This window comes from Penicillium antarcticum, assembly GCF_028974205.1.
Source record: "Penicillium antarcticum strain IBT 31339 chromosome Unknown utg000006l_segment0_segment0, whole genome shotgun sequence".
NCBI lineage: Eukaryota > Fungi > Ascomycota > Eurotiomycetes > Eurotiales > Aspergillaceae > Penicillium > Penicillium antarcticum.
Window position 1 is genome coordinate 2160340 of NW_026695304.1, and position 24367 is coordinate 2184706.

Below are 24367 nucleotides of genomic sequence, written 5' to 3' on the forward strand. Positions count from 1 at the left end.
GTATATTTCATGACATCCCGCTGGATTTGGGGGGTGCAAATGGGTTTGGGTTTGGATTACCCAAGAACGGGGCTGGGTCTATTTCTCTTTTTTCCTTTGGGGTTTGGTTTTGGTGCGGGTTCTGGTCTGGTTATATCCCATTGTGTTATGATATCACGCTGCTCTTTACTTGGTGGGCTTCGCAGGATAGGAGAATCTTCGGCTATACATGTTTTCGTGGCTAGCAATTTATTTAGTCTCCTTTTGGGCTGACCATTCTGTTTCTCTACTTAAAGTATTTGTAGCCTACTTCATAATATTGTTCGTGGTATCAATTGCAATGGTGTGCGATCACTGGCTTTGAATTACCTTTAACAATGAAGATATTCACATCACAGATATCCGAAGCCATCTCCGCCAATAGTCTCCAGATCGGCCCGAATCTCCCACTCCGTGGCGCCGACCCGTCCCGCAATTTCAACTTGGCGTTGCTTGCCCATGTTGAGCCAGAGGCGCAGAAGATTTCCGTCAACCATACCTCGGCCTGCAGCACCGTCACTCTCGACAGCGCGGAAGGCACGAGCGTTCAGTCCAGCTGGGTGTTCAATGGTGTTGATGAGCTGGGACTGTAGTGCCGATAGACGGCGGTAGGATTCCTCCACGACGGATGTTACTAGTGCCAGGGATCCGTTGTGAGATGCGATCAGGGCCTGATGGGTTGGAAAGGTCTGATCGATGTCCATGTCTTCCTCGGAGGATTCAATGAGCTCGGATGACACCGCTGTGCGTGGCATCAGGGTCACTGATGTGGCGTAATTGCCCGCATAGAACTTGCTTCGACTGAGCAGTCGGTCGCCATTCGAAGATTTGGGATCTTCTGGGTCGTATTGTAAGACGTGGAGACTGCAGTCGCTGTCTGCAACTAGCATGTAGAGCTTGTTTCCATCTGGAAGGAAGTCTGCTGCTACCACTTCCAGGTATTCAGGGTCTTTGCCGAAGAGTGACATCTTGTAAGGCTCCTCTGAGTAGCCGGCGAACCAGAGTCCTTTCACGGCATCGCCTAGCAAAACCATTCCGGTGCCCTTGAGTTCCTTTGCAACACTGACATAGCATTGCATGTCCATGAATGCCACGGGGAGAAGGCTGCCGTCTTCTTTGAGACCGCGGACCATGCACTTTTGTCCCTGGGCCACGATCACGAAACCTTGGCCGCCAATTCCGGATAGCGCTGTCACGGCGCCCTTCACTGACTCCTTGCCGACTAGCTTTAGTTTGCGGCCGGTTTCGGGCTTCTCGGGGTCTGGGACCACGTTCACCACCTCAAATACATAGATGCTGCCGCGGGCTGGCATGTCTTCGCCCTTGGCAATAGCAGTTCCAACAACAATTAGATCCTTGCGTTCGTGGGTATTCTCTGAGATCTCGATGTTCACATTTTTCACTGCTGTCACCTGCTCATCGGGATCTAGCTGGTAACTGTGATGATTATTAGCGCCTGTTCTCATTATACCGCGAGGTTGTGGGTGATTACCTGTCAATGATAGACCATGTTTTTGGGCTGATGACCTTGATGCTGCCCCGAGGAATCTCCGGGTAGAAAGATATCTCTGCATGCTGTATTAGCAAAGCACAATAAAAGAAGATCAGCAATGCAAACACAAACCTTCATTTCGCCATTCGGGGTGCAAATCATCAGCCTCTGGCAATTTAAAGTCTGCGGGTTGACTTGAAGCAAATACGTATGTTTCAGAAGACGTAGAATAGGCCAGGTGATCAACCTGTTCCTCAAGGGCAACCTTGCGCAACGTCCACGAATAGTCGAATTGCGTTTGTGGGGGCAGTTGACAAGCTCGGACGCAGTTCTGTGGGTTATTGTCTTAGAAAATGCAGTGATGGCCGTTGGAATGGACAAGGGGTCTTACCTGCGAGTCCGCATAGATGAAACCCTTTTCACAGCCGGCGTCAGCTGAATCAAAGCTGCTCAGCCAACAGGTGAAGCCTCCCCGAAGACGTAATATGTGTGGTGAGCTCTTCGCCGTCTTGAAAACGAAGCTAGATGAAGCTCCTGGCATGAAAACTGTGCTGAATCCTGAGATATCAGGTAAGACACGCAACGGTCTATTTTGTCGTTGATCCTCCATTTGTGAAGTCTCTCCTGGAAAGTTCTTCGGGAGAACGTGGTTTGCCTCCCGGAAGAATTGCAAGCAACGGAACGATTCATTATCAGTATTTGATGGCATTAACATCGGTCTGTAGAAGATGAGATCATCGTTGTCTGTTCGAACCTAACGTTTTCTCGTCAGAGTCTAAACAAGCCATGAGCAGTGATGATATACATACAATCAGATAAGGCGAAGCGCTGGTCCGGTCGCCAAGATTTGCGACAACAAATTCGGTTAGGGTTTCCCGATTATTTGACCGCCGAGGAGGCTCAGACGATAGCACAGGTGGTAAGCAGTTGACGCCTTCAATGACAGCAAAGAGCTTCATGTCAGACACTCGGAAGATCTGTGTTCTAAGTTAGAAGCAAATTCCAGATTATCCGTTGAAAAGGACTTACTGATAACTTGCAATCCAGGCTGAGCAAGAAAAGAAGTGTCTCATCTTTTGTGGCGTTGTCGGGCGTGCAATCTGCAGGACTGAATGATTGGGACTTGTCGTGGTAGAGACAGCTGGAGCGCCATTTCGATGTGTTGATCTCTTCTGGAAGCGAAACTTCATCGAGATCTCCACTGCTGTCCGCCTGCAGAAGCAAGACAGATGAATCATCACAAAGAATCACAAGGTAAGGGTCAATAAAGCTCGCGCTCACGGCCACACGCTCCTCGCTGGTATCTTCGTCCCAAACAGGGTAAATTTGCGACAATCCCAGATCTGTGAAGGTTGAGTATTAGTTATCCAGCGCTTGCAAATATAGTCGGGGAAGATTGTACCCATGTCATAACTTCTGACCTCGTTCCGCAGAACTTGGACAAGGCGAGTATCATGTGCCAAAGAACCGATGTCAATCGTGCAGTCTTCATTGGGGTTGAACTCGGAGGCTTTGAAAGGCTCTAAGCCATGATCTCCTACTGAGAAAACCTCGTTCACTTCCTGGTCTGATTCCGTGGACCGTGAAATGACCACGTATTGGCGAGGTGGGCTATCGGTACTGCTGGACAATCCACTTTTCCCGGGAGCAACCATGGCCGACCAAACACCATTCACATCATCAAGTTTGAGAGACATTGTAGTCAAGGGGTCGATTTCACGCTTAATTACTACCAGGCCACCGCCTCGGTCTGAGCCTTGCGCGGCTACTAACTCAAGCTCGGCGGAAACAGCTTCGCTAGTCGGTTGATCTTTTGTCGTTCCGGGTAGTATGGCTTTACCCAATGTTATATCTCTCAGGGGCCCAATGTTCAACAGACGATCATTCAATCGGAAGTTGTAATATTGTGTCGAACTGTCGGTTCCCATCCGATGATCGCCCTGTGCAGGTCCCGGTGCCGAGGAATAGAGATCATCGTCGTAGATGTCGTCTTCCATCTGGTCATCCTCCGAAAGTTCATCGGCACCATCCACCTGCCTCGACCCAATCCGGGCTTTCTTTGTTGAAGCTGATGAATGAGACCATTCCAAGAGTACCGAGTCTGCACCTTCGCTGCCAAGGAAAACGTTCCCATCACCAAAACAAGTAGAACATGATGCTGCCGACTTCAGGATATCACCACCCGCATTCGAAGGAAGGCGATGAACAGTGATGCCAGAAACAGATCTTCCGTCAAGCTTGAATTTGATAAGCGCCATATCTCCAGACGCAAGAGCCAGGACCAGGTCGCCGCTATCTCCACCAAGTCTCTCAACAACACAGCCTTCGAGACGGAACGACAAATCAGATTGATCTGTCATTGAGAATGCAGAGACTTGCCTAGAGAATTCATTGACTCCCACCGCATTGGTCTTGCCAGCTTGATCTACATGCACGATCTCATTGGAGCCAAGAAGCAAGGCACCTCCCACCGGGAGTGGCAGTGGCACAACCTTGAACAGATCACTCGGGAGACGAGACACTGAAAGAAGGGTTGTAGATGCTCGCTGTTCAAGGTCTAGTGTGAAGACAGCATAAAATACCACGTCTTTTCTCTCGTGAAGAAGGGCAGTAGAGGTTGCGACTTGTGAATACAAAATTCCAAAAGTTGGCTCTCTGTATTCATAAAGGAATGCAAGACTTATGGGATGCAGCAATGAAGGGTCCAAAGCGGTCAATGGCAAGACAAAGGATGAGGCATAGGGTGTTTGATGTGCTGGTTCATCTTTGCTTTTCTCAACTTCTGAGCCAGGGCTTGGGCGCTCTCCATCAAGCTCCGGATCATAGTCATCCATCACCAGGTCGTCACCCGCCTGATGAAAAGGCAGAATCGCAAGGTTGCGAATTCCGAAATTATACACCGCGCATCTGCTGCTGGGGTCCACACTCAAAATACTCCCACACTGGCTCAGGTCAGGCACCCAGGGGCTGCGGGTCATGTCGTCCCGCTCGTAGTAATGAATGGAGATAGTTGAGATCCCATAACGCTCTGGGTCCCACTCGATCAAGCTAAGTTTGGCGTTCCGAACTGCAATCAGAATGGCTTCTCCGCCACTCTTCGTGTTCAAAATTTTGACTCGGCTCAAATCAGTCACTGTTCCGGACAGCTGGTATTCTTTCTCCAGGACTAGCTTTGTCTCTGGCTGAGAGAATTGCGAGACCTGGTTATCTGATCCATCTTCCTGTGGCTGAGGAGAAGACTTGATTAGCGAAAACACCTGCAAAAGAGACGTTCTGACAACAATCAAGTTGTTGGCTGTTGCTGAAATAAAAGGCGCTGCCAGGGCATGAGTGACCCCAGTTGGGGGAAGAAGCTCTGTATAGCACTGCATTTGGAAATGAAGCCGCTTTTAAACTCGGAGAAGGCTTGAAACCGTGTGGATACCTCCAATGAGCTAAATTGTGTGTTTGATATGACTCGGGATGCACATTGCAATTGCAGAATCAGGGGGTTAAAACCGAGGCAATGAAGTACCAACAGCACAATGTTGATCAAATGAAGCAGGCAATATGACCCGATCAGAATGAAGGAAGAGATCGGAGATCGAGATCGATCTCTGTCTTGTAAGAGTCAAGTTTGTAGCTCCTTCGAAGCGCAGAGCCGAAAGTATGGGTGGCATAAATACACCGCCTTCCTTACCGCCCTTTTTGCCCATTTCTTTGTATACGAGGCTTCTTGGGAAGCAAGTCCTTTGACTATGTTGAGCATGATCATGATAGATGAGATCTTTTACCTCTAGTGTAATTACACATGGCATAATAAAGGGTACTAGAAGATCAAGTAGCAAGAACTAGCTTGTTGTATGTGTACAATCTAAAAGACTTCACCGATATGTAAACTTATCTTCAGGTCAACTGCCCATATTTACAGCGAAACAGGACACCAGCAACAAAATCAAGTAACATCGAAGCCACAAAGTCAGCATTTGGCAAAGTATAAAAAATCCGAAGATCCGCTGATTGGCATGGCAGAATCAGGCGGTCAGTTCCATATCCCCGATCTAGGCTAGCGTAGCGTGAGCAATGACGACACAAGCATAGCTTCGGATCCTTTTTCTTGGGCGCGCATTCCTGTCTCTTTCAGGTTTCAGATTGATGTCGACTTCACGATCCATGTGCGGCCTGTGAACTGCTCTTCAAAATGGCCCTTTTACAGACTTCACTAATCTGGATCGTCTATGCGGTGGTAGTAGCTATCCTACTAGCCGTGGCATCCGTGTTTATCTATGTCTATCAAACCCCCCGTGACCGCTCGCCTTCGGTCACCTTGACTTGCATCATTTCAATTACTTCTCTTTTAGCAACGGTACTTTTGCTGCCAGTGGATGTCGCCCTAGTGTCATCGACCACCTCGTCCAAGCTAGGTCAGCGGAAGGACTGGGCAACGCAAGATGTTGTCGACAGAATTACCTATTCTTTGACCATCATTTACTATCTCCTCTACTCTCTGGATGCTCTTCTCTGTCTTCTGGTCATCCCATTTACGTACTTCTGGTACGAAGAATATGATGAGGTCGCAACTGAAACGGGAGAGCAAACAGTGGGCCAGCGGATTTGGGGTGCCCTGAAATACACCCTATCATTCGTTGTTATCGTTGTGATTCTCTTCCTGGTTGGATTCTTCGTTCCAGTATCACGGGGAAAGAGTGATATAGACCTGGATTACTTCAGGCGCCTTCTGGCCGAGAACCGTAAGTACTGGTCCCTCCTGGCATTGGGGACTGCAAAACTGACATATTTCTATGAAGATGGCGAGCGTGCTCTGACTTTTGCTCTGGGGTTGCTGATGACGATTGGACTCGGTCTCTATGTCTTATACACTTCGGCAGGATTGGCTCTCCTTCCAATCAGCTTGATCAAGACTGCGCCATCAATTTCTAGTGCTACCCTGCGAGCGAGTACCGAACAGCAACTCGAGTCAAACCGAGAGCGGCAACGACAGCTCGAAGGGCGATGCGCCGGGGACCCCGAGCTTCTGTCTTCCAAAGACCGTCGTGAACTAGATACATTGACGCGAGAGGAAAGGACCCTGAGTCGACGCCAACGTTTAGCTGAGGAATCTCAAGGCGAGGGGCGGAGCTGGTTGATGAAGGTATGGTACAAGGTTGGCGCGATCCTTCGTCCATTCAAGCTCCTAGGAGGCATCCTGCTGCTCTTCGTTGCATTCATAACATGGGTATCCATGCTCTTGACCTCAATTGACAAGGCAAAGAACTCAATCTGCAAGCACCGCTGTGGATATATTCTTGCACACGTCAATATCTTCAATCCTGTCAACTGGGCGCTTGTTCAGTCTGCCAAGGTCTTCCCCATTGACTATGCTATATTCACCGTGCTTGTGTTGCTGTTCTTCTGCAGTTCCGTTGTTGGTATTGCTGTGGTAGGAATCCGCTTCCTTTGGATCAGAATCTTCCAAATTCGCAATGGACACACATCTCCTCAGGCACTGCTTTTAGCAACTGCCATGTTGATGTTAATCATCCTGGCTCTCAACTATTCTATTTCGATGATAGTTGCACCTCAGTACGCCACTTTCGGTCCACAAACATTCTGCGATCGTTCTCCTGGGTTGTTCCTGGGGCAGCCGGATTGCTCAGACAACAAAGAACTCATCAAGCCATGCTCTGAATTAGCGAAGAACCCTGCCGCACAGCAAATCTGTACTCCCAGCGTTGTGAGCACTTTTCTTAATCGGGTCACTCTAAACTATCCTTTCTTTGGAGTCGTGTTCTTTTGGGCCCAGTTTATCTTCCTAGGTAAGATGAAGTCTTGCTCTCACATGTCCAACAGTTCATTCTTTGCAGAATCTAACCCCCAATACAGGCTTGTATCTTATTGTTTTCGTCACCTCCCTGCTTCGCTCCCCGAAACTGGATGAGAGACAGCTCGATGAAGACGCCGAGGAGGCTGAAGAGGAAGGCCTACTGGCCAATACTGGCAGACGCTTCAATGCCAGTTGGCAAGACATCACAGGCAGAGCTGCTAGGAGCGAACACTCCTCTGGCTAACCTACCGATAATCCCGACGTACTATGGTGGTTCGAATGTCATCTAGGATGACTGAGAAAGTACTAATCACTCAAGGGTTTCACAAAAACAACTGAAAAAAAAGTCTTTCAGTGGTCTGATTCATGATAAAATTACATAGCATCACTTGTCATTATCATGAGTTGTATTTGTTTAAGTGCGTGCTCACGTCTCCAGACAAATTAGGGAATAATGCACCATGGTATTTTGCGTGTTGATTTATTCTCAAGCGTTGTATGGCCCATGCTCAAGCACCATAGATATATAGCATAACTTCGTAATATTGGTTCATAAGTTTCGTACCAAGAATGGGCTCATATCTTCAACTGCTCGTTAAGCAGAGCAAGAGCGCTTTGGAAAGCCTTCACGACCTCCATATCTAAATCAAGCAATCAGTGGCTAGCCTCAAGCAAGAAATGAAGTTGAAGCTTACAATGCTTCCTTTTGTTCTCCATGCTGACCTCCGAGTGTTGAACGTGCTGCATCTGAGTCTTGAATCTATAAGACATTAGAATTTCATCCATTGGCTCTTTCCAGCTGGTGGAAACCACACCTTTTCAATGCTCGGCTCTCATCTTGCAACACAGTAGTTTCAGACCAAGCCATGAAGACCTGTCCATTTGGTCAGATATGATTCTGCAGCGCATATAGCTGTCAAATAATTTACCTCGAGAAGTTTTGCTGTTTCAAGGCGAAGAGTCTCTTCCACTCGGCCATGTTCTTCCATTGAATCGAAATATTTGATTTGCAGTTGCTCCCATTCACAGTCCTCGATGCCCTGCGTCAGCTGAGAAACAAGAGGAAATTCATCCTGAGCAGGAACAGGCAGAGGATCGGTTGGTAGCTGTGGAGTCGTATCTTGGGAGCTTCCATTTTCTTGGGGGCTTTTACTTTCTTGGCTGACTAGTGGAGACATAGTTCCACGTCGGGGAATCTTGCTAGTTCTGTTGGGTGTTGATGCCATTCTGGGGCAGCTCGTCAAGGTACAGGAAGCATGGCAGGTCAATAGATCACAACTTCTGTAAATATAACAGTTTGCATTTGTTTGCTATCCGATAAGCGATAACGGAGCGGTCACGCTGTCAGGTGACGTCGCTGTTCATCATCCGACTTATTCCTCTCCTTCTGTCATAAGGGAGAATGCCAACTAGAATCGGGCTCGAAGCCGGTCATATTCGTTATATCTTCCATCTTCATTGAGTCATGTGGCATCTGCATCTCTTTGATGACGCTCTCACTCTACTATATGGTTCTCGGCGGCGACTCAAACAGCGCCCACTCTCATCTTAGAACACAGTATGGACATGCGCCTTGCGCCCCTAACGAACAGTTAAACCCGAACAAAGCGGCCTGCGATGAGCTGTTCTATATGCTCCTGTGCGCCTCACTCCCGCCTTGCCCTTCACTGCCCGACATGTGCCCGCAACCAGCTTTATCGGCTTCGGATTGAAACCACACAAGTCCTTCTGGAGAATGAAGCCCTTGGACGGCAAATTGAGACTGTTGTCACATCTGCTGGCTCTCCTGATCAAGTCGAAAGCCAACAAGAGTCTCCGAATACGGATAATAAAGGATCTCCCCGATGGGACCTCCAGACGATAAGCAGCCGGCATAGCGAGTCTTTGGCAAAGAGGGAGCTTCTTTCACATCAGATCGAATCTTTGAAATCAGAAGTTAGAGCCAAGAATAATGAGATATCTGAACGCAAAGAACTTCTGGCCCGCAGGCGCTCGGATGCGGAGTCTGCAAAGTACCAACTTGAAGATCGCGAAAACGCAATCGTTGCCGGTATACAGAACACCAGTAAAAGAACGGAGCATGTCTGGCACTCGCTTCATAGCAGAACTGCTGAGTCCCGTATCTATCTATGCCGGGAGGTTGCCAATCTTTACGGGCTGAGGAAGACCGCGATAAAGGGCCAGGCCCAGGAGATTTATGTGTTGGGAGGTGGCTCTGTCATCGACTTGAGAGATATGAATGGTAAGCTCACCGTCATGACTGGACAGAGACCCATTTGATAGCATACTAACGAGAGGATACAGGTGTCCCGCCAGAACAGATCTCTACATCCTTCTCAAACATCGCTCACCTTGTTATTATTGTCTCTCATTATCTCTCATTGAGACTCCCCGCCGAAATCACATTGCCTCATAAAAACTACCCTGCGCCTACGATATTCACCCCTTCATCATCATATCGCTCTCATGACACCCACGATGGAGCAAATATCCAGACATCCTCAAGTCCCGCAGCGTCTAGAACGATGGATCCACGCGCCCATACCCCACGTCCGCGGCCCCTTTTCGTCGACAAATCACTACCCCGATTAGCGAAGGAAGACCCAGCAACATATGCCCTGTTTCTAGAAGGGTCCACTCTCCTGGCTTGGAATGTTGCGTGGCTTTGTCGAACTCAAGGGATCAATGTGCAGTCAGACTCATGGGAAGAAGTGTGCAATATTGGCAAAAACTTATGGCAATTGCTTGTTGCTCCACCAGCTCATCCCTCAACCCTGATGCGAGCTTTTGCTGGCCGAGATACACAAGCACAGATGAAATCGGCCAGAGACTCGCCCAAGACAACCATTCAAAGGACAAAATCATTTCCCATGTTGGGTCATTACTCCCATGGCACGGCGCATTCATTCTTAGGAGCATCAGAAGGAGTGGACTTCATGCGCATGTGGAAGCTACCGACCCCTACCAAGATTGTAGACAAACTCAAGTCCAATCTTCTTGGGGAGATGGCAAGTGCAGAGTGGGAATTGCTCGAGGAAAAAGAATGGGACGATGCAGTGGCGGAATCCCACCAACCATCTCTCCCACACAACCTTAACACCCTTGCTCCTGACTCCCAATCGGGGATTAGAGCTGAGACGAGTGACGCAAAGTCCACTGCAAGTTCAAAACCACGATCTGGCTCTGCGAGAAACCAAGGCAACGAAGACCCCCCAAGCTCCCCACGACCTAGAGGTACCAAAGGCTGGACCAAAGTGGGCAGTAGATGATTGGAAACAAGAGAAAAAATTTCGTTATTTACAGGAAATATAATTGACAATCTACCTGGTCAAAGCTGTAAACTTCACTTAAGCTTCAGATGCAAGAAATGTGACTAAGCAAGGAGGGCCCACCGGGGGCCGATGGATAGAGACTCACTCTAACGCGTGTCCGAAGATCGCTTCCACTAGTCTGGCCACTTTTGATTCTGAAACAATGCTGCTTGCGTTGTTGACATTTTCCCGGTAGTTCTCTGTGGTCTGTTCTTTTGCTCAGGACTCAATTGCGTGTCTCTTTCCGTAACCCTACGATCCGAGTTCCCCTTCCGCGTCGAAGTGAATCGGGGATGCGGCTATAGCCACAATTTCGATCCAATATCAAAATGCAGAATGCCCAGTCGTGGCAGCCTGCAAACGGCATATCTTCTGGTGGTGAGTTCCCATCTCAAGCAATCGGCCCTGGTTGGTGCACAGCTGATGTTGGTCCGAATAGACTTGAAGCGCGCCATGTTGGCTCTCTCAGGCATTCCCGATTCTATCTTGAAAGCAGAGCTTCTTCGGCGAGATGGAGCTCCAGATGACACGCCGGCGTGTGGCTCCAAGGAGCGGGGTGCCTATAACACTCCGTTACATGTTATGGCACTGTTCCTCATCCTTATCCTGAGTACATTCGGTATGTGCTACTATACCCCGTTCCATCAAGCTGCTTGTTGTTAACCTTCAATTCACAACAGCATGTTCATTTCCAGTGCTTGCGCGCCGATTCCCCGGTCTCCCAATCCCCCGTCGCTTCCTATTTATATCGAGACACTTCGGAACGGGTGTCCTGATTGCGACGGCATTTGTACACCTTCTCCCTACAGCCTTCGTCTCCTTGACCGACCCATGCCTTCCTAAATTTTGGAGTCAGTCATACCGCGCTATGGCGGGCTTCGTTGCAATGATCGCCGTCTTTGCTGTTGTCCTCGTGGAAATGTTCTTTGCAATGAAAGGTGCAAAACATGTGCATGGGAGCGAATACGATAACCTCATTGGTGAAGTTGGTCGCCACTCTCTAAGTGAATTGGGCGATGCAGACAGAGACTACTCGGGGTTAGAATCTCGGAGAGCTTCGGAAAGCATTAATCTAGATAATATGCACTACAACCCCAAATCAGGGATAGCGAGAGCTTCCGGCTCGTCGCATGAACTTGACCGGCTCAATGTGGCGGAGACATCTGCAGGCAAAGAGGATGATCTCTCCGACATTGATGGTCTTGACGCCTACACAGATGATGACCTGCAGCCAATCAATAGACAGGCAGCTCAATCTCAGCCTCGTCGCCATCGGCCACATACAAGTGAGAGTCACCGACAGCAAGCGGAGTCGGACCTTCCAATGCAGAACCCGCAACGCCAACTTCTTCAGTGTCTCCTTCTGGAGGCTGGCATTTTGTTCCACAGCATCTTCATTGGCATGGCGCTCAGCGTTGCAACTGGCACGTCGTTTGTCGTGCTTTTAATCGCCATCAGTTTCCACCAGACCTTTGAGGGCTTTGCCCTCGGATCTCGGATTGCGTCGCTCATCCCAGATCTATTCGCTCCGAATTCCATGAAACCATGGCTGATGTCACTTGCCTATGGAACGACCACACCAGTCGGCCAAGCCATTGGTTTGGTTTTGCATAACCTCTACGATCCCGCAAGCACGACTGGACTACTGATGGTTGGTATTACCAATGCCATCAGCAGCGGCCTTTTGCTCTTTGCGGGCTTGGTAGAACTCCTGGCGGAGGACTTCCTCAGTGAGTCAAGTTATGAGACCCTCAAGGGTAGACGACGTGTCGAGGCCTGCGTATCTGTTGCTTGTGGTGCTCTTCTCATGGCCTTTGTCGGTGCCTTTGCTTAACAATGTAGATGTTTTGGGATTTCTGGTCATATTGTCAGATAGATTAACGAAGCGAGCGAACGATACCATACAAATTTTATAAAGGCCTTCGGCCTGATACTAAATTCTGCCGGATGCTATGCATGTAAGCTACGGTTGAGGTGCGAAGCACACTAGCTAATTAGCTATAACGGGTTTCAAGGGCCTTTACTACGAAGGAAAGGAGCAAGATGGGCACAAAGACAGTAGGATATCTCATTAACAAGTCTAGATACAGCCGAAAAGGGATGTACCGAAGTCATTCGCTGCAGATCTTCGCATGCACTGCACGCCGAAGTCTGCAAAGAATCAATCCGATCAACCCACCAAAATTTTAATATATCGTGCAAAGATAGATGGTCATATCACATCTCCGTTATGGTTAACAGAGTTCAACATTTACAAGGACTCAAGGACAAGGGCGCTAGCACCGCCACCACCGTTGCAGATGCCGACACAGCCAAGCTTGCCCTTCTTAGCGCTGAGAACACCAAGCAAGGTGGAGACAATGCGGGCCCCGCTGGCACCGAGAGGGTGGCCAATGGCGACAGCACCACCGTGGATGTTGACCTTCTCCTCGGAGAGACCAAGGAGCTTCAGGTTGGCAAGGGCAACAACACTGAATGCTTCGTTGATCTCGAAGGCATCAATGGAGTCCTGGGCGACACCGGCATGCTTGAGAGCCTTGGGGATGGCCAGGGCGGGAGCAGTGGTGAACTTGCTGGGCTTGTGAGCAGCGTCACCCCATCCAAGGATCTTGGCAACGGGCTTGAGGCCGAGCTCCTTGACCTTGGCCTCGGAAACGAGGACAACAGCGGCGGCACCGTCGTTGAGAGGGGAAGAGTTGGGGGCAGTGACAGTTCCGGTGCCAGGAATGAAAGCGGGCTTCATGGCGCGGAGCTTGTCGGGGTTAAGCTATACAGAAACCAATGGTAAGTCGAAAATCTTATGAAATCTGGCATGGTGGGCACTCACGTTCTTGGGCTCATCATCCTGGGAGATGGTGACACCGGGCTTGCCACGGAATCCGGGGATCTCAATAGGGGCAATCTCATAGTCGAAAGCACCGGCCTTCTGGGCAGCCTGGGCCTTCTGGTAGCTGCGGATGGCATACTCATCCTGGTCAGACCGGTTGAACTCGTGGTCCTGAGCACATTCCTCGGCAGCAAGACCCATGAGCTCCTGGGAGCTGGCGTCCATTAGACCATCCTTCTGGATACCATCGACCAGGGTCTGGTTGCCATACTTGGCACCATTACGCATGGTCTGGAGGTAGTGGGGGGTGTTGGACATGGACTCGGTACCACCGGCGACAATGACATCGGCGTTTCCAGTCATGATAGTCTGGGCACCAAGGATGATGGCCTTCAAGCCAGAGGCGCAGACCTTGTTAACGGTGGTGCAGACGGTGCTGTCGTTGAGGCCGGCACCGAGGGCACATTGTCTGGCGGGGTTCTGTCCGACACTAATTGGAGATAAATCAGTAAAAATTGCATGGTATGGGGTTGAAAAGACTCTTACCCAGCAGACAGGACGTTACCAAAGAAGACCTCCTCGACATCGGAGGCATTGATGCCCTCAACACGGTCGACGGCGGCTGGATACTTGTGTTAACTTTGAACATGAGGGGTACATGAAGGGTATTGGTATGCCTTACCCTTTATAGCGTGGGATCCGAGCTGAGGAGCGGTCAGGCTTGAGAGGGAGCTATAAACAATGTTAATTGAGCCCCATGGAAGAAAAGTTCAGGAGTAACTTACCCAAGGAACGAGCCCACGGGAGTGCGGGCAGTAGAGACGATGTAGACGGGAGGAAGAGAAGACATTTTGAAGCAGAGAGCAGAGATCGAGATAAAAATTAAAGGGTATCAAAAAAAGTATGAATGAGAAAGAAGAAGAAAAGAAGCGGGTCAGGAGAGGGGCATCTATAAGAATGGGGAGTGAGGAGCTGTACGGTGTAGGCGCGAGTACTCCGAGAACGCTCGGACCAAGTGAAAGTTGAGAACCTCAACTTCTCCGGCATCACGCCAACTCATTGGAGCTCTTCTTGGATTAGTGCCATTTTTGCACCCTCCTTTCAATTCACCATGGACGATCTCTATGATGAGTATGTTGTCAGCTTTGTGTCTTTGTGTATTCGCACTTTTCCTAATTTCTTTCAGGTTCGGTAACTACATTGGCGATGCGGAATCCGATGAAGAGCACCATGAAGATGTGCAGCCCCAGGCTTTCAAGTTTGATGAAGCCTTCGATGATGAGGAGGAAGAAGAAGAAGTTAATGACCAACAATTGATGGAGGTTGACGGTAGGCTTGCGCGTCTATTTGAAGTCTGCGATCTTGCTAATTCGCGTCTCTTCCTAGATGGACCTTCAAATGCGGTCATCCTACACGAAGATAAACAATATTACCCTAGCGCACAACAGGTCTACGGTGAAGATGTCGAAACTATGGTCCAGGAAGAAGATGCGCAGCCATTGTCAGAGCCTATCATTGCCCCCGTGCAGCAGAAGAAATTTGCGATCGCTGAGACCGAGCTTCCGCCCGTACATTTCTCTCGAGAATTTATGTCCGATCTCTTGAATTTCCCCGATCAAATACGAAATGTCGCGATTGTTGGTCATCTACACCACGGAAAGACAGCTTTCATGGACATGCTGGTCAAAGAGACACACGACCTGACGGAGCGATTGGAGAAGCGCATTGGACGGAGAAGAGAGGAACAGCTTCGCTATACCGATGTTCACTTCCTAGAGAGAGAACGTGGCCTTTCGATTAAGTCGGCCCCCATGAGTCTCGTTCTCCAAGGCACCAAAGGAAAGTCCCACCTGCTCAACCTCCTTGATACCCCCGGGCACGTGAACTTTGTCGATGAGGTGGCTGCTTCGATCCGCCTAGCCGATGGTGTTGTATTGGTTGTGGACGTCGTTGAGGGCGTCCAGGCGAACACAGAGCAAATTATCAAGCACGCAGTATTGGAAGATCTACCCTTGACCTTGGTCGTGAACAAGATGGATCGACTCATTCTTGAGCTCAAACTGCCTCCCAATGATGCTTATTTCAAGTTGAAGCATGTTATTGAAGAAATCAATACTTGTATTGAGAATGTTCTACCAGGCCAGGGCGAGCGACGACGATTGAGCCCCGAGAAAGGCAACGTTGCATTTGCGTCCAGCTCAATGAACTGGTGCTTTACCTTGCAGTCATTTGCTCGGATGTATGCCGACACTTACCCAAGCTTGGATTCTTCAGAATTCGCTGCCCGTCTTTGGGGCGATATCTTCTACAATCCCAAGAGCCGGAAATTCACCCGCAAGGGAATAGAAGAGAACTCGAAGCGTTCATTTGTCAAATTTGTCTTGGAGCCAATCTATAAGCTTTACTCCCACACACTGAGTGAGAGCCCCGAAGATTTGAAACAGACTTTGGCTAGTGTCGGTGTCACCCTGAAGCCATCCCAGCTCAAGTCGGATGCCAAGGAGCTTCTCAATCTGGTTTGCGGGCAATTCTTTGGTCCCGCAACTGGATTTGTCGACATGGTCGTTCAGCATGTGCCTTCCCCGGTGGAAGGCGCTCAGAGGGCATTGGATCGATACTACACTGGGCCCGTGGACACCAAGGTCGGAGCTTCAATGCTCGCCTGTAACTCAGATGGCCCTCTCGTCGTTCATGTCACTAAGCTTTTCAGCAGCACCGATGCTGGCAGTTTCTACTCTTTTGGAAGAATTATGAGTGGAACAGCCCGTCCTGGTCAGCAGGTTCGCGTCCTGGGTGAAGGCTACACCCCAGAGGATGAGGAAGATATGGTTGTTGCAACCATTTCCGACACGTGGATTGCGGAAACTTGTTATAACATCTCTACCAACGGCGTTCCCGCCGGAAACTGGGTGCTCCTGGGTGGCGTTGACAACTCTATTGTCAAGACCGCTACGCTGATGCCCCTCAAGCTCGAGGATGACGAAGAGGCGCACATTTTCCGTCCCATTCGGCACATGACTGAATCGGTCTTCAAGGTTGCCGTTGAGCCTGTCAACCCCTCGGAACTTCCAAAGATGTTGGATGGATTGCGCAAGATCAACAAGAGCTACCCGCTCATATCCACCAAGGTCGAGGAATCTGGTGAGCATGTGGTTCTAGGAACTGGCGAGCTGTACATGGACTGCGTGCTACATGACCTTCGGAAATTGTACTCAGAGATGGAGATCAAGGTCTCTGACCCCGTTACACGCTTCTGTGAGACTGTGGTGGAGACCTCTGCCATCATGTGTTACTCTATTACCCCGAACAAGAAAAACAAGATCACCATGATTGCGGAACCCTTGGACGATGGTATTGCCGAGGACATTGAAAGCGGCAGAGTTAATATCAAGGATCCCATTCGAAAGGTTGCTCGATACTTCGAGGACAACTATGATTGGGACAAGCTTGCAGCCCGAAGCATCTGGGCATTTGGACCCGATGAGATGGGTCCCAATATTCTCCAGGATGACACATTACCCTCTCAAGTTGATAAAAAGCTTCTCGGTACTGTCAGAGACTCGATCACTCAGGGTTTCAGCTGGGGTACACGAGAGGGCCCTCTATGTGAAGAGCGTAAGTTTACATTTTCCCGCCGCATCAATGCTTTTCTTTTTTTCGGCTTGATAGGCGAATGTGACACTAACATGAAATTTAGCAATTCGCAATACAAAGTTTAGGCTCACAGATGTGTCCCTTGCGGACCAGGCCATCTACCGCGGTGGTGGCCAGATCATCCCAACAGCCCGTCGCGCTGTGTATTCTTCCTTCCTCATGGCGTCCCCGCGTCTTATGGAACCGATCTACTCTTGCACAATGACCGGACCTGCAGACGCCGTGGCTTCCGTGTACACCGTTCTGTCTCGTCGACGAGGTCATGTTCTGTCAGACGGCCCTATTGCGGGAACGCCTCTTTACTCTGTTCGCGGCTTGATCCCAGTGATTGATTCCTTTGGCTTTGAGACCGATCTTCGTATCCACACACAGGGTCAGGCCATGGTTAATCTGGCTTTCGACAAGTGGAGTGTGGTTCCTGGTGACCCGCTGGACCGTGATATCAAACTGAAGCCCCTGGAGATGGCTCCCGCCATGGCTACAGCCCGGGACTTTGTCTTGAAGACAAGACGGCGCAAGGGTTTGGCTGAGGATGTTACTGTCAGCAAGTTCTTGGAGCCTGAGCTTTGGAAAGGACTGAAGGAAAGTGGCGTTTTGGACTCATGATCTCATACAATTAAACAGCAAAATGGGTTTACGGGGAGTCTTTGAATCCGGTTTAACGTAGAGCAATGTTTGTATATCTAATACGCAGTCCAATGCAAGTCATTCAGAGTCTGGTTATTTTGTCATAAACTATCGTCACGAGCTGGGTATGATGGGCCTGTTTCACCGTAGTGCAGATCCAAGGCTAATAGTACAGAAAGGGAAATCGGAGGTTTAGTGGCACGTCTCCATCATCTTGGCAATCACCCCCATCAGCGCACCATTTTCCAAGGCCGCTGCAACCCGCTCTTTATCCGCCAGCTGCTTGTTGACTTCATCGCCTGTGCTGTGTGTCCCTTCCTTGATGCGCACGTCCATTCGGAAGCGTGAGGGCAGCGATTGCTCGAGGCGCACCCGGACTCCAAGCCCAATGACTGTTGCCAAGCTACAGTGCGTAATGGTGGGGGTGATGAGCACAGTGACCGTCTGAAGAGGTGATCCGGGTACATCCGGAAGGGTTGGTTTGATTGAAATGTCAGGAAGAGACACGACGGCTAGTTCACCGAGGGAGATGGGGTGCTCCGGATCCGAGATTGACGAGATGAGATCTGACAGGTTAGTGCATTGAGCAGACAACGATCTCCGGTTTCCTGTTCCGGAGAAAGGGAGCGTACCATAAATTTCTTGTTCGTCAATCGGCTCCTCCAGTAGGTTGTCATCCTCCGAATCTGAAGTTGGGGCGCTCTCCAGGAAGTCAGCGGGGAGGGGCACCGATGTGAAGATACCGGCATACTCCCCCTTGGGGGTTGCAGTAGGCCTCAGCCGCGTGGGTAGATCTGCGGCATTGAGGATCGTGGGGTTCTCGTTCTGCATTTCAGCCATTTTGAGTTGTAGCCTTGGAAGGTGTCGAGGGGGAAGTTGTGGGGGGCAAAAAAAGGCGACGATAACAGATGCACGTGCGATCTTTCTATCTCCTATGTTATATTTTGTTACCTAGATTATGTAGAGAGAACATAGACAACCCTGGTTCAATATTCATGTAGTTATACCTGATATCTCATAGACATCCTAACTCATATCATATCATCATGCTCTGGGAATCCCAGTGGTTTGGGAGGATCGACAAGCCGAGTTCTTATTCTTTTCCGAAGTGTCTCCGGGGTTGTGAATTTTATCTTTCCCCTCTCCACTAGTAGTTTCACTTCGAAGCCAGGGTCACAGAATGATCCAGATACATGTGTGATGCTCTGAAGGCTGTTTCAGACGAATTACTTGTGGTACTCCGGTAAATTAGACCTGATGTCCTTATGTGTTGTTCCTTGCTTTTCTTTCCTCTTCCGTTGCATATCTAAGTTAGGCTTAAAGCCTGAAGGTCACAGTGGGGATTTTAGCCTCGGACATCGACCGCAGTACATGTAATGCACAGAAGATGGGACTGGGATTTTGAAATCCAACGCACATATAATAACACTATTAACTATAATCGAATACTGGATCGCCCCCTCTCCACCTTAGAAATCCACAACCGCGGGCGCTATTGGATCCTCTTGGCACCCTCTCTCTCTCTCTCTCTCTCTCCCCTCAGCTTCCGACCTTCTTTCTCTTCCTCTCCTGGCTAAATGCCATTCTTGAGCCTATTCGCCCCTGATGACTCCACTTGCGACCTTGCCCATTCCGTCCTAATGCTCCCTTCCTCTGTCAATTGAGCGATGCGCCATGCTCCGCTGACTCGAGTCCCCCCCCCCTCCTCCGAACTGCCTTAGAATCTTTATACACCTCGACTGGTAAGCGGTCGCCTTTCTTTCCTTCTCTGCAGACTGGCCTTTGCCTTGTCGTGGGACTTATCCGCGATCTTGAGCTTTGGTCGCGAATCGCGATCTACCGCCCTATATCTAGCGTTTCTTGACGTCTCGGAACTGTACTGATGCATGGGGTTCTAGTAATTGACCTGTGATTCACAATACGTTCCGAGCTCAGAGCCACTGTTGCGTCTTCGTTTTGTGCGCCAACTCCGACTTCAGCGTCCGATATTCATTTCGCATCGGATCTGCTCATTAAACCTGGGCGCAATCCTCTGCTATATTCACGGTCGTCGGTTTCATAAAGTGTAGAATACTTGAGTGTTTCGCGGGGGCATTTGCGACATCTCTTTGTTCCACTCGTCGCCGTGCCTCGGTACATCGACTGCAACCTACTGCGACATCATTCTGCCTCCGCGCATCGTCATTATTAATCCCAAGGCAGGCCCTTGTGGATAACTCGTACCTCACACCGCGCGTGATTTGCTTGGCATCGGTGCGATCAAGCAGACAACCATGCAGGGCTACTCATTTGCGCCCCCAGCCGGGCCTCCGAGGGAAGGACAAAAAAGTATGACATTGGAGAATTTCGAGTATCACTTGCATCTCGACTTAGTCGCTAATCGTTTCGGTAGATTATGTATTTGTTGATGAACACAATAGGCACAAGAGACTCAAGGGTATGCATGTACCTAGAGATTTGTGTCCAATATACTAATAGAATTTAGTGATGCGAGCCTGCAATGGTTGTCGGAAAAGGAAAATCAAATGTGATGCTGCCACGACAAATACGTGGCCCTGTTCTGCGTGCACTCGTCTGAAGTTGGTTTGCGTCCCTCCCACCATTGGCCAAGATGGAGACTTCCTGCCAGATGGCCAGGACTCTACTCTAGATACCGGTGGTCCTTCCAGTGCTCCCGAGAGCTCCCATTCCTTCCCAGTACCTCCGACCTACAGGGACAATAACCAACCTCCCATGGGAACCATGCCTTCATATGAACAAATGAGCATGTATTCTCAATTTGTACCTGCTCCACATCCCCAGCAAGGCCTCTATAACGACCTTCGATCGCCACAAATGCCCATGCCGCAGATGACATATCAGCAACCTCAGATGTATGCTGGGACCCATGCCCCGTCACTGGGAACACCGGAACGGAATCTTTATGTGGACAACGACCAATCAACCGCCGAGAATCTCAGTGATGTGCTTGGAGAGCTAAAGATTGACGAGAGCGGCATCGGTATGACATTGTCTTTTCTTTCGGTGCCCATGCAGTCAATAGCTAACGATTCTTTACCCTCAAAGCTCCCTATATTAGAAGGCAACGGACAGATCGTGTTGAACCTGATGCTCCTACTCAAGATGAGGCTGAAGAGCGACTGCCACCTCTGAGTACTGGCTCAGGCGCGACAATCCGAATCCCGCCTGAGCTTATGCCTGCGGAAGACGACGTGATGTCTTATTTCAAGATCTACTTTGATGAGATACACCCCTATGTTCCTGTTGTTTCTCGTGCCCATCTGTACTATCAGTGGCAACATGATCGCCGCTCCATTTCTCCACTCCTTCTGGAGGCTTTGTTTGCCTGTGCAGGGCGGTTATCCGATGAGCCCGCAGAGGGAGCCCAATGGCTGGCCTTGGCCAACAGTGAGTCAACATTGAATGTCTATTTGAATTAAAGCTGATTTCGTCTAGGGCATGAAACTAGCTTTATGGACGTACCACGCCTGAGTACTATTCAAGCATTACTTCTTTTGCTCAAGGCCAGAGAATCTTTGCCGAAGAAAGGTTATTATTATCGATCTTGGCAAACTGTCAAAACAATTGTCTCGATGGCGAAAGACATGGACATCCACGAGCACCACAGCAGTCACGCCGAGGGTGAACCTTGCGGTCTCAGCCCAATTGAATGCCTGGTGCAGACCAGGGTATGGCAAGCTATCATGGTAGTCGAGGTAATGATCGGAGCACCTCAAGGTAAGTCGACATCCCTTCCTTTGATAAACCCAGCAGTTGCTGATTTTATCAGGCCGCTCGGACTACGGAGTCGACCCTGAAACAGTGGACATGCGCCCAACGTTAGATATCAGAGGTCTTGACCAATACGAGATCGATCGCTCAAGGCAATATGCTTACTTCGTTCGCAACGCACATCACATTCGCATCATCACAGATATCTATCACAAAATTAAGAAGCAAAAGGACTGGGGGGCAGACGCCCGATTTGTACAGAATAATCCTCTCTTCTCAGATTGGCTTCGCAACCTGCCTCCCGACTTACAGGTCAACTATCCTGCCGATGGGTCTGCACCATGGCTGCCATCTCATTTTGTGGGCAACATGCATTCTCATTGCCACCTTGCGATCATCCTGTTACATCGACCTCAACTAATCGCCTCACAATCCTTCGCGGCCGGTGGTGAATGGAAGATTCACATGTCACTGTGCTACTCCTCAGCCAAGAGTCTATGCCGTCTTCAAGAAGCCATTTTGCAGAGATTTGGGCTTTCTGGCCTGCTCTATATGCAAAGAGGTATCAATTTTGCCATTTATTGTATTCTGACTTGTACAATGCTTCACCTGGTAAATATAGAAACTTCTATTTGCTGCTTTCCAAAACACAGGATGTTCTGACATTGGCAGGTTGCCATAACCTCTCCCGATCCTGAATTCAACGCAGATGCCCGTGAATATTTCACCCGACATATGAGAATCCTAGAGACCTGCTCAACGGCTTGGCCCATGCCCGAGATTCAAGCACAGATCGATTCATTGAGACTAGCCTTTTCCGCTGACATGCAACGCCCCTTCGACCTGAAACCGAGTTTCCCTTATGGGAGTCCCTCGGAACCCTATCAACCCAGTCCACCTATGGATGCGCACTACCATCCTCATTTAAATACAGTCCAATCTAGAGTGGGTTTCCATGCGCTTCCAATAACTCCTCCAATTTCGACTGGTGCTGAAGACTCCAAGTCCGACACATCTTCTCAGTTACAATCCCTTGGAATGGTTGCCCATCAACCTCCGACAACCCACCCAATGGACGCCCCATTAACCGACGAAAACACTTGGGACCCGACCCGCATCATCACGTACGTACAGTCATTGAGCCTCAGGTCATGTGTATTGTCTTGTGCTAACCCTATTTTCCATAGCCAATGGGACATGGCTTTCTCCGTGAATCCCTCTACTGTCAGCACCAATTCTCCGCCGATGCCCATGAACAATACGACACCGGGTGTACCAAATGTCGTGAACCCTCAATACCCTATGCAGTACGAAACACCAAGCAAGGTGTCTTCTTTCACCCCATCTCAGTCCATTTCCCCACCGCAGTTCCATGCACCCCCGGTTGTGTTTTCAGCCCGAGATTGGCAGCAAAGTGTTGCTAGTGTATATGATCCACAGGGCGTAAAGCGGCGATGGAACCATTCAGTTGATGTTGGTTCTGACAATATGTCTAAGCGACAACGGGGATGATACACCTGCAACTGAATCCTTTGCATTGGACTTGGACTTTTTAGCGACTGATCCGACCATCCTCTTTTTCTGGCCCGCTGGCTTCAATCGGACGATCTCGTCTGGAATCGGCCATTGCTTCTGTTGATTTAAATTCCCCCTTTTCCTTGTGAAATCGATTTCTTCCCATTCGTATATCAGGTGCCAGAAGATATCAAGAGTTGTGTCATTGGACCACTATGCTTTATATTGGAAAAATTTCTGAGGGGCAGGCTGTCAGGCCGCATCCCACTGAAGTTAGGACATACAACAAAGAGAACAAATAAGCTGCCCCAGACAGGGTCTAATTGACCCTGCAATACAACATACTACGCAGAACATCGAGTTCATGACGGGCCTATTGGCGGAGAGACGGTTATATAAAAATCTAGTATTACCCTAGGATAGAGTACGCTGAGTGCATGCAAAATTCTGCATCTTATTGCCCATGAACAGTTCCGTTGCAAAAGCCGACATAGGTCATTCCGTCTACAATCTATATCGATAACTACGAGAAAAGGTGAAGACATGGAAATTGCACGCTCAACTATATGATTTGTGAGCTTGGGTGATCATTAATTGGTCACTAGCTGATATTACGGACTCCTTGGATCCCACTATCTATCAAATAGTTGGTTATATTATTGTAAATGAAGTTAAGAGGACAGTAGGACAAGACAGTTGGTATTGCCGGGCATTTTAAACATTGGAGGGTTTGCTGGGAGATCGACGAAGAAAAAGTCGGTCCAATCAGCTCGTCTTCGCTTTCTGAAGCTTGAATGGGCTCATGTCCTGTCCTTGCTGCCATGTATGTGTTCGGACACGAGGAAAGAAAAGATATAGTGCAAGTGCAGTGTATTGACAAAGGTCATCTTTTCGGGGTCCTGTGCCTTCTTTTGTTGGCTCTATCTGATAGAACACATGATCAGGGACGCATTTTGATGCGATAAACGGGCTTTTCTTTATTGTATCGTGGGCGGCACATGTATTTCGGATCGACATGAGAATAGATTGTGGTAATGTAGCGGTCTCGGTGCGGTATGGACAATCAACCACGTCGGCCAATGCCTATCCTTTCTTCGCGTGACCGCACAATCCTGGCCTTGTCACCGGGAAGTGGCTTCAACTCATCGCTGGGGTCGAAGTTGGCGTTGGAGGATCCCTTGACGTGCTGCTCCGGGTGCTTGTTTTCTTCCGACAATTTGCGGAGTCGTTCTTCCTCGAAGGCGGCAAGATCCTCGGATGTGATGGCAATAGCGGTTGGCTTTCGGCGTAGCATTTTAACCGTCAGAATGTATGCCACTGGTTCAAGGAAGTTGGCGATGAAGAGGTAGGTGAGCGGTGCATCACGTGACGGCATTCTTCAATCTTTC

At 49.3% G+C, this 24367-nt stretch overlaps 10 protein-coding genes across 10 annotated transcripts; 5 read left to right on the forward strand and 5 right to left on the reverse strand.

Moving 5' to 3' along the window:
* Positions 1–371: 371 nt before the first annotated feature.
* Positions 372–4881, reverse strand: N7508_006883 (cleavage/polyadenylation factor CFT1; the record flags this gene model as incomplete). The annotated part of the gene is made up of 7 exons (XM_058464949.1): positions 372–1455; positions 1511–1586; positions 1643–1841; positions 1902–2264; positions 2320–2487; positions 2540–2853; positions 2913–4881. 7 exons carry the CDS (start codon positions 4879–4881, stop codon positions 372–374), a joined length of 4173 nt encoding a protein of 1390 aa, XP_058318802.1.
* Positions 4882–5690: 809 nt separating this feature from the next.
* N7508_006884 (uncharacterized protein) lies at positions 5691–7557 on the forward strand (the record flags this gene model as incomplete). Its single annotated transcript, XM_058464950.1, has 2 exons — positions 5691–7305; positions 7373–7557. 2 exons carry the CDS (start codon positions 5691–5693, stop codon positions 7555–7557), a joined length of 1800 nt encoding a protein of 599 aa, XP_058318803.1.
* Positions 7558–7889: 332 nt separating this feature from the next.
* Positions 7890–8539, reverse strand: N7508_006885 (uncharacterized protein; the record flags this gene model as incomplete). The annotated part of the gene is made up of 4 exons (XM_058464951.1): positions 7890–7954; positions 8009–8073; positions 8129–8187; positions 8243–8539. The coding sequence occupies 4 exons, from the start codon at positions 8537–8539 to the stop codon at positions 7890–7892; spliced, it is 486 nt and encodes a 161-aa protein (XP_058318804.1).
* A 391-nt stretch (positions 8540–8930) lies between these two features.
* On the forward strand, positions 8931–10582 carry N7508_006886 (Atg14 domain-containing protein; the record flags this gene model as incomplete). The annotated part of the gene is made up of 2 exons (XM_058464952.1): positions 8931–9555; positions 9618–10582. 2 exons carry the CDS (start codon positions 8931–8933, stop codon positions 10580–10582), a joined length of 1590 nt encoding a protein of 529 aa, XP_058318805.1.
* Positions 10583–10953: 371 nt separating this feature from the next.
* Positions 10954–12458, forward strand: N7508_006887 (putative ZIP family zinc transporter; the record flags this gene model as incomplete). Its single annotated transcript, XM_058464953.1, has 3 exons — positions 10954–11002; positions 11064–11243; positions 11320–12458. 3 exons carry the CDS (start codon positions 10954–10956, stop codon positions 12456–12458), a joined length of 1368 nt encoding a protein of 455 aa, XP_058318806.1.
* Positions 12459–12875: 417 nt separating this feature from the next.
* On the reverse strand, positions 12876–14301 carry erg10B (acetyl-CoA C-acetyltransferase; the record flags this gene model as incomplete). The annotated part of the gene is made up of 5 exons (XM_058464954.1): positions 12876–13391; positions 13452–13941; positions 13998–14073; positions 14134–14183; positions 14237–14301. The coding sequence occupies 5 exons, from the start codon at positions 14299–14301 to the stop codon at positions 12876–12878; spliced, it is 1197 nt and encodes a 398-aa protein (XP_058318807.1).
* Positions 14302–14562: 261 nt separating this feature from the next.
* Positions 14563–17711, forward strand: N7508_006889 (U5 snRNP component Snu114, putative; the record flags this gene model as incomplete). Its single annotated transcript, XM_058464955.1, has 3 exons — positions 14563–14582; positions 14638–17066; positions 17149–17711. The coding sequence occupies 3 exons, from the start codon at positions 14563–14565 to the stop codon at positions 17709–17711; spliced, it is 3012 nt and encodes a 1003-aa protein (XP_058318808.1).
* Positions 17712–17924: 213 nt separating this feature from the next.
* Positions 17925–18572, reverse strand: N7508_006890 (iron-sulfur cluster assembly protein CIA2; the record flags this gene model as incomplete). Its single annotated transcript, XM_058464956.1, has 2 exons — positions 17925–18298; positions 18365–18572. 2 exons carry the CDS (start codon positions 18570–18572, stop codon positions 17925–17927), a joined length of 582 nt encoding a protein of 193 aa, XP_058318809.1.
* A 1433-nt stretch (positions 18573–20005) lies between these two features.
* On the forward strand, positions 20006–22976 carry N7508_006891 (Zn(II)2Cys6 transcription factor; the record flags this gene model as incomplete). The annotated part of the gene is made up of 8 exons (XM_058464957.1): positions 20006–20060; positions 20125–20169; positions 20218–20733; positions 20799–21140; positions 21189–21470; positions 21523–22076; positions 22137–22588; positions 22652–22976. The coding sequence occupies 8 exons, from the start codon at positions 20006–20008 to the stop codon at positions 22974–22976; spliced, it is 2571 nt and encodes an 856-aa protein (XP_058318810.1).
* A 1066-nt stretch (positions 22977–24042) lies between these two features.
* On the reverse strand, positions 24043–24354 carry N7508_006892 (CDC26 family anaphase-promoting complex subunit; the record flags this gene model as incomplete). The annotated part of the gene is made up of 1 exon (XM_058464958.1): positions 24043–24354. One exon carries the CDS (start codon positions 24352–24354, stop codon positions 24043–24045), a length of 312 nt encoding a protein of 103 aa, XP_058318811.1.
* Between the last annotated feature and the right edge of the window lie 13 nt (positions 24355–24367).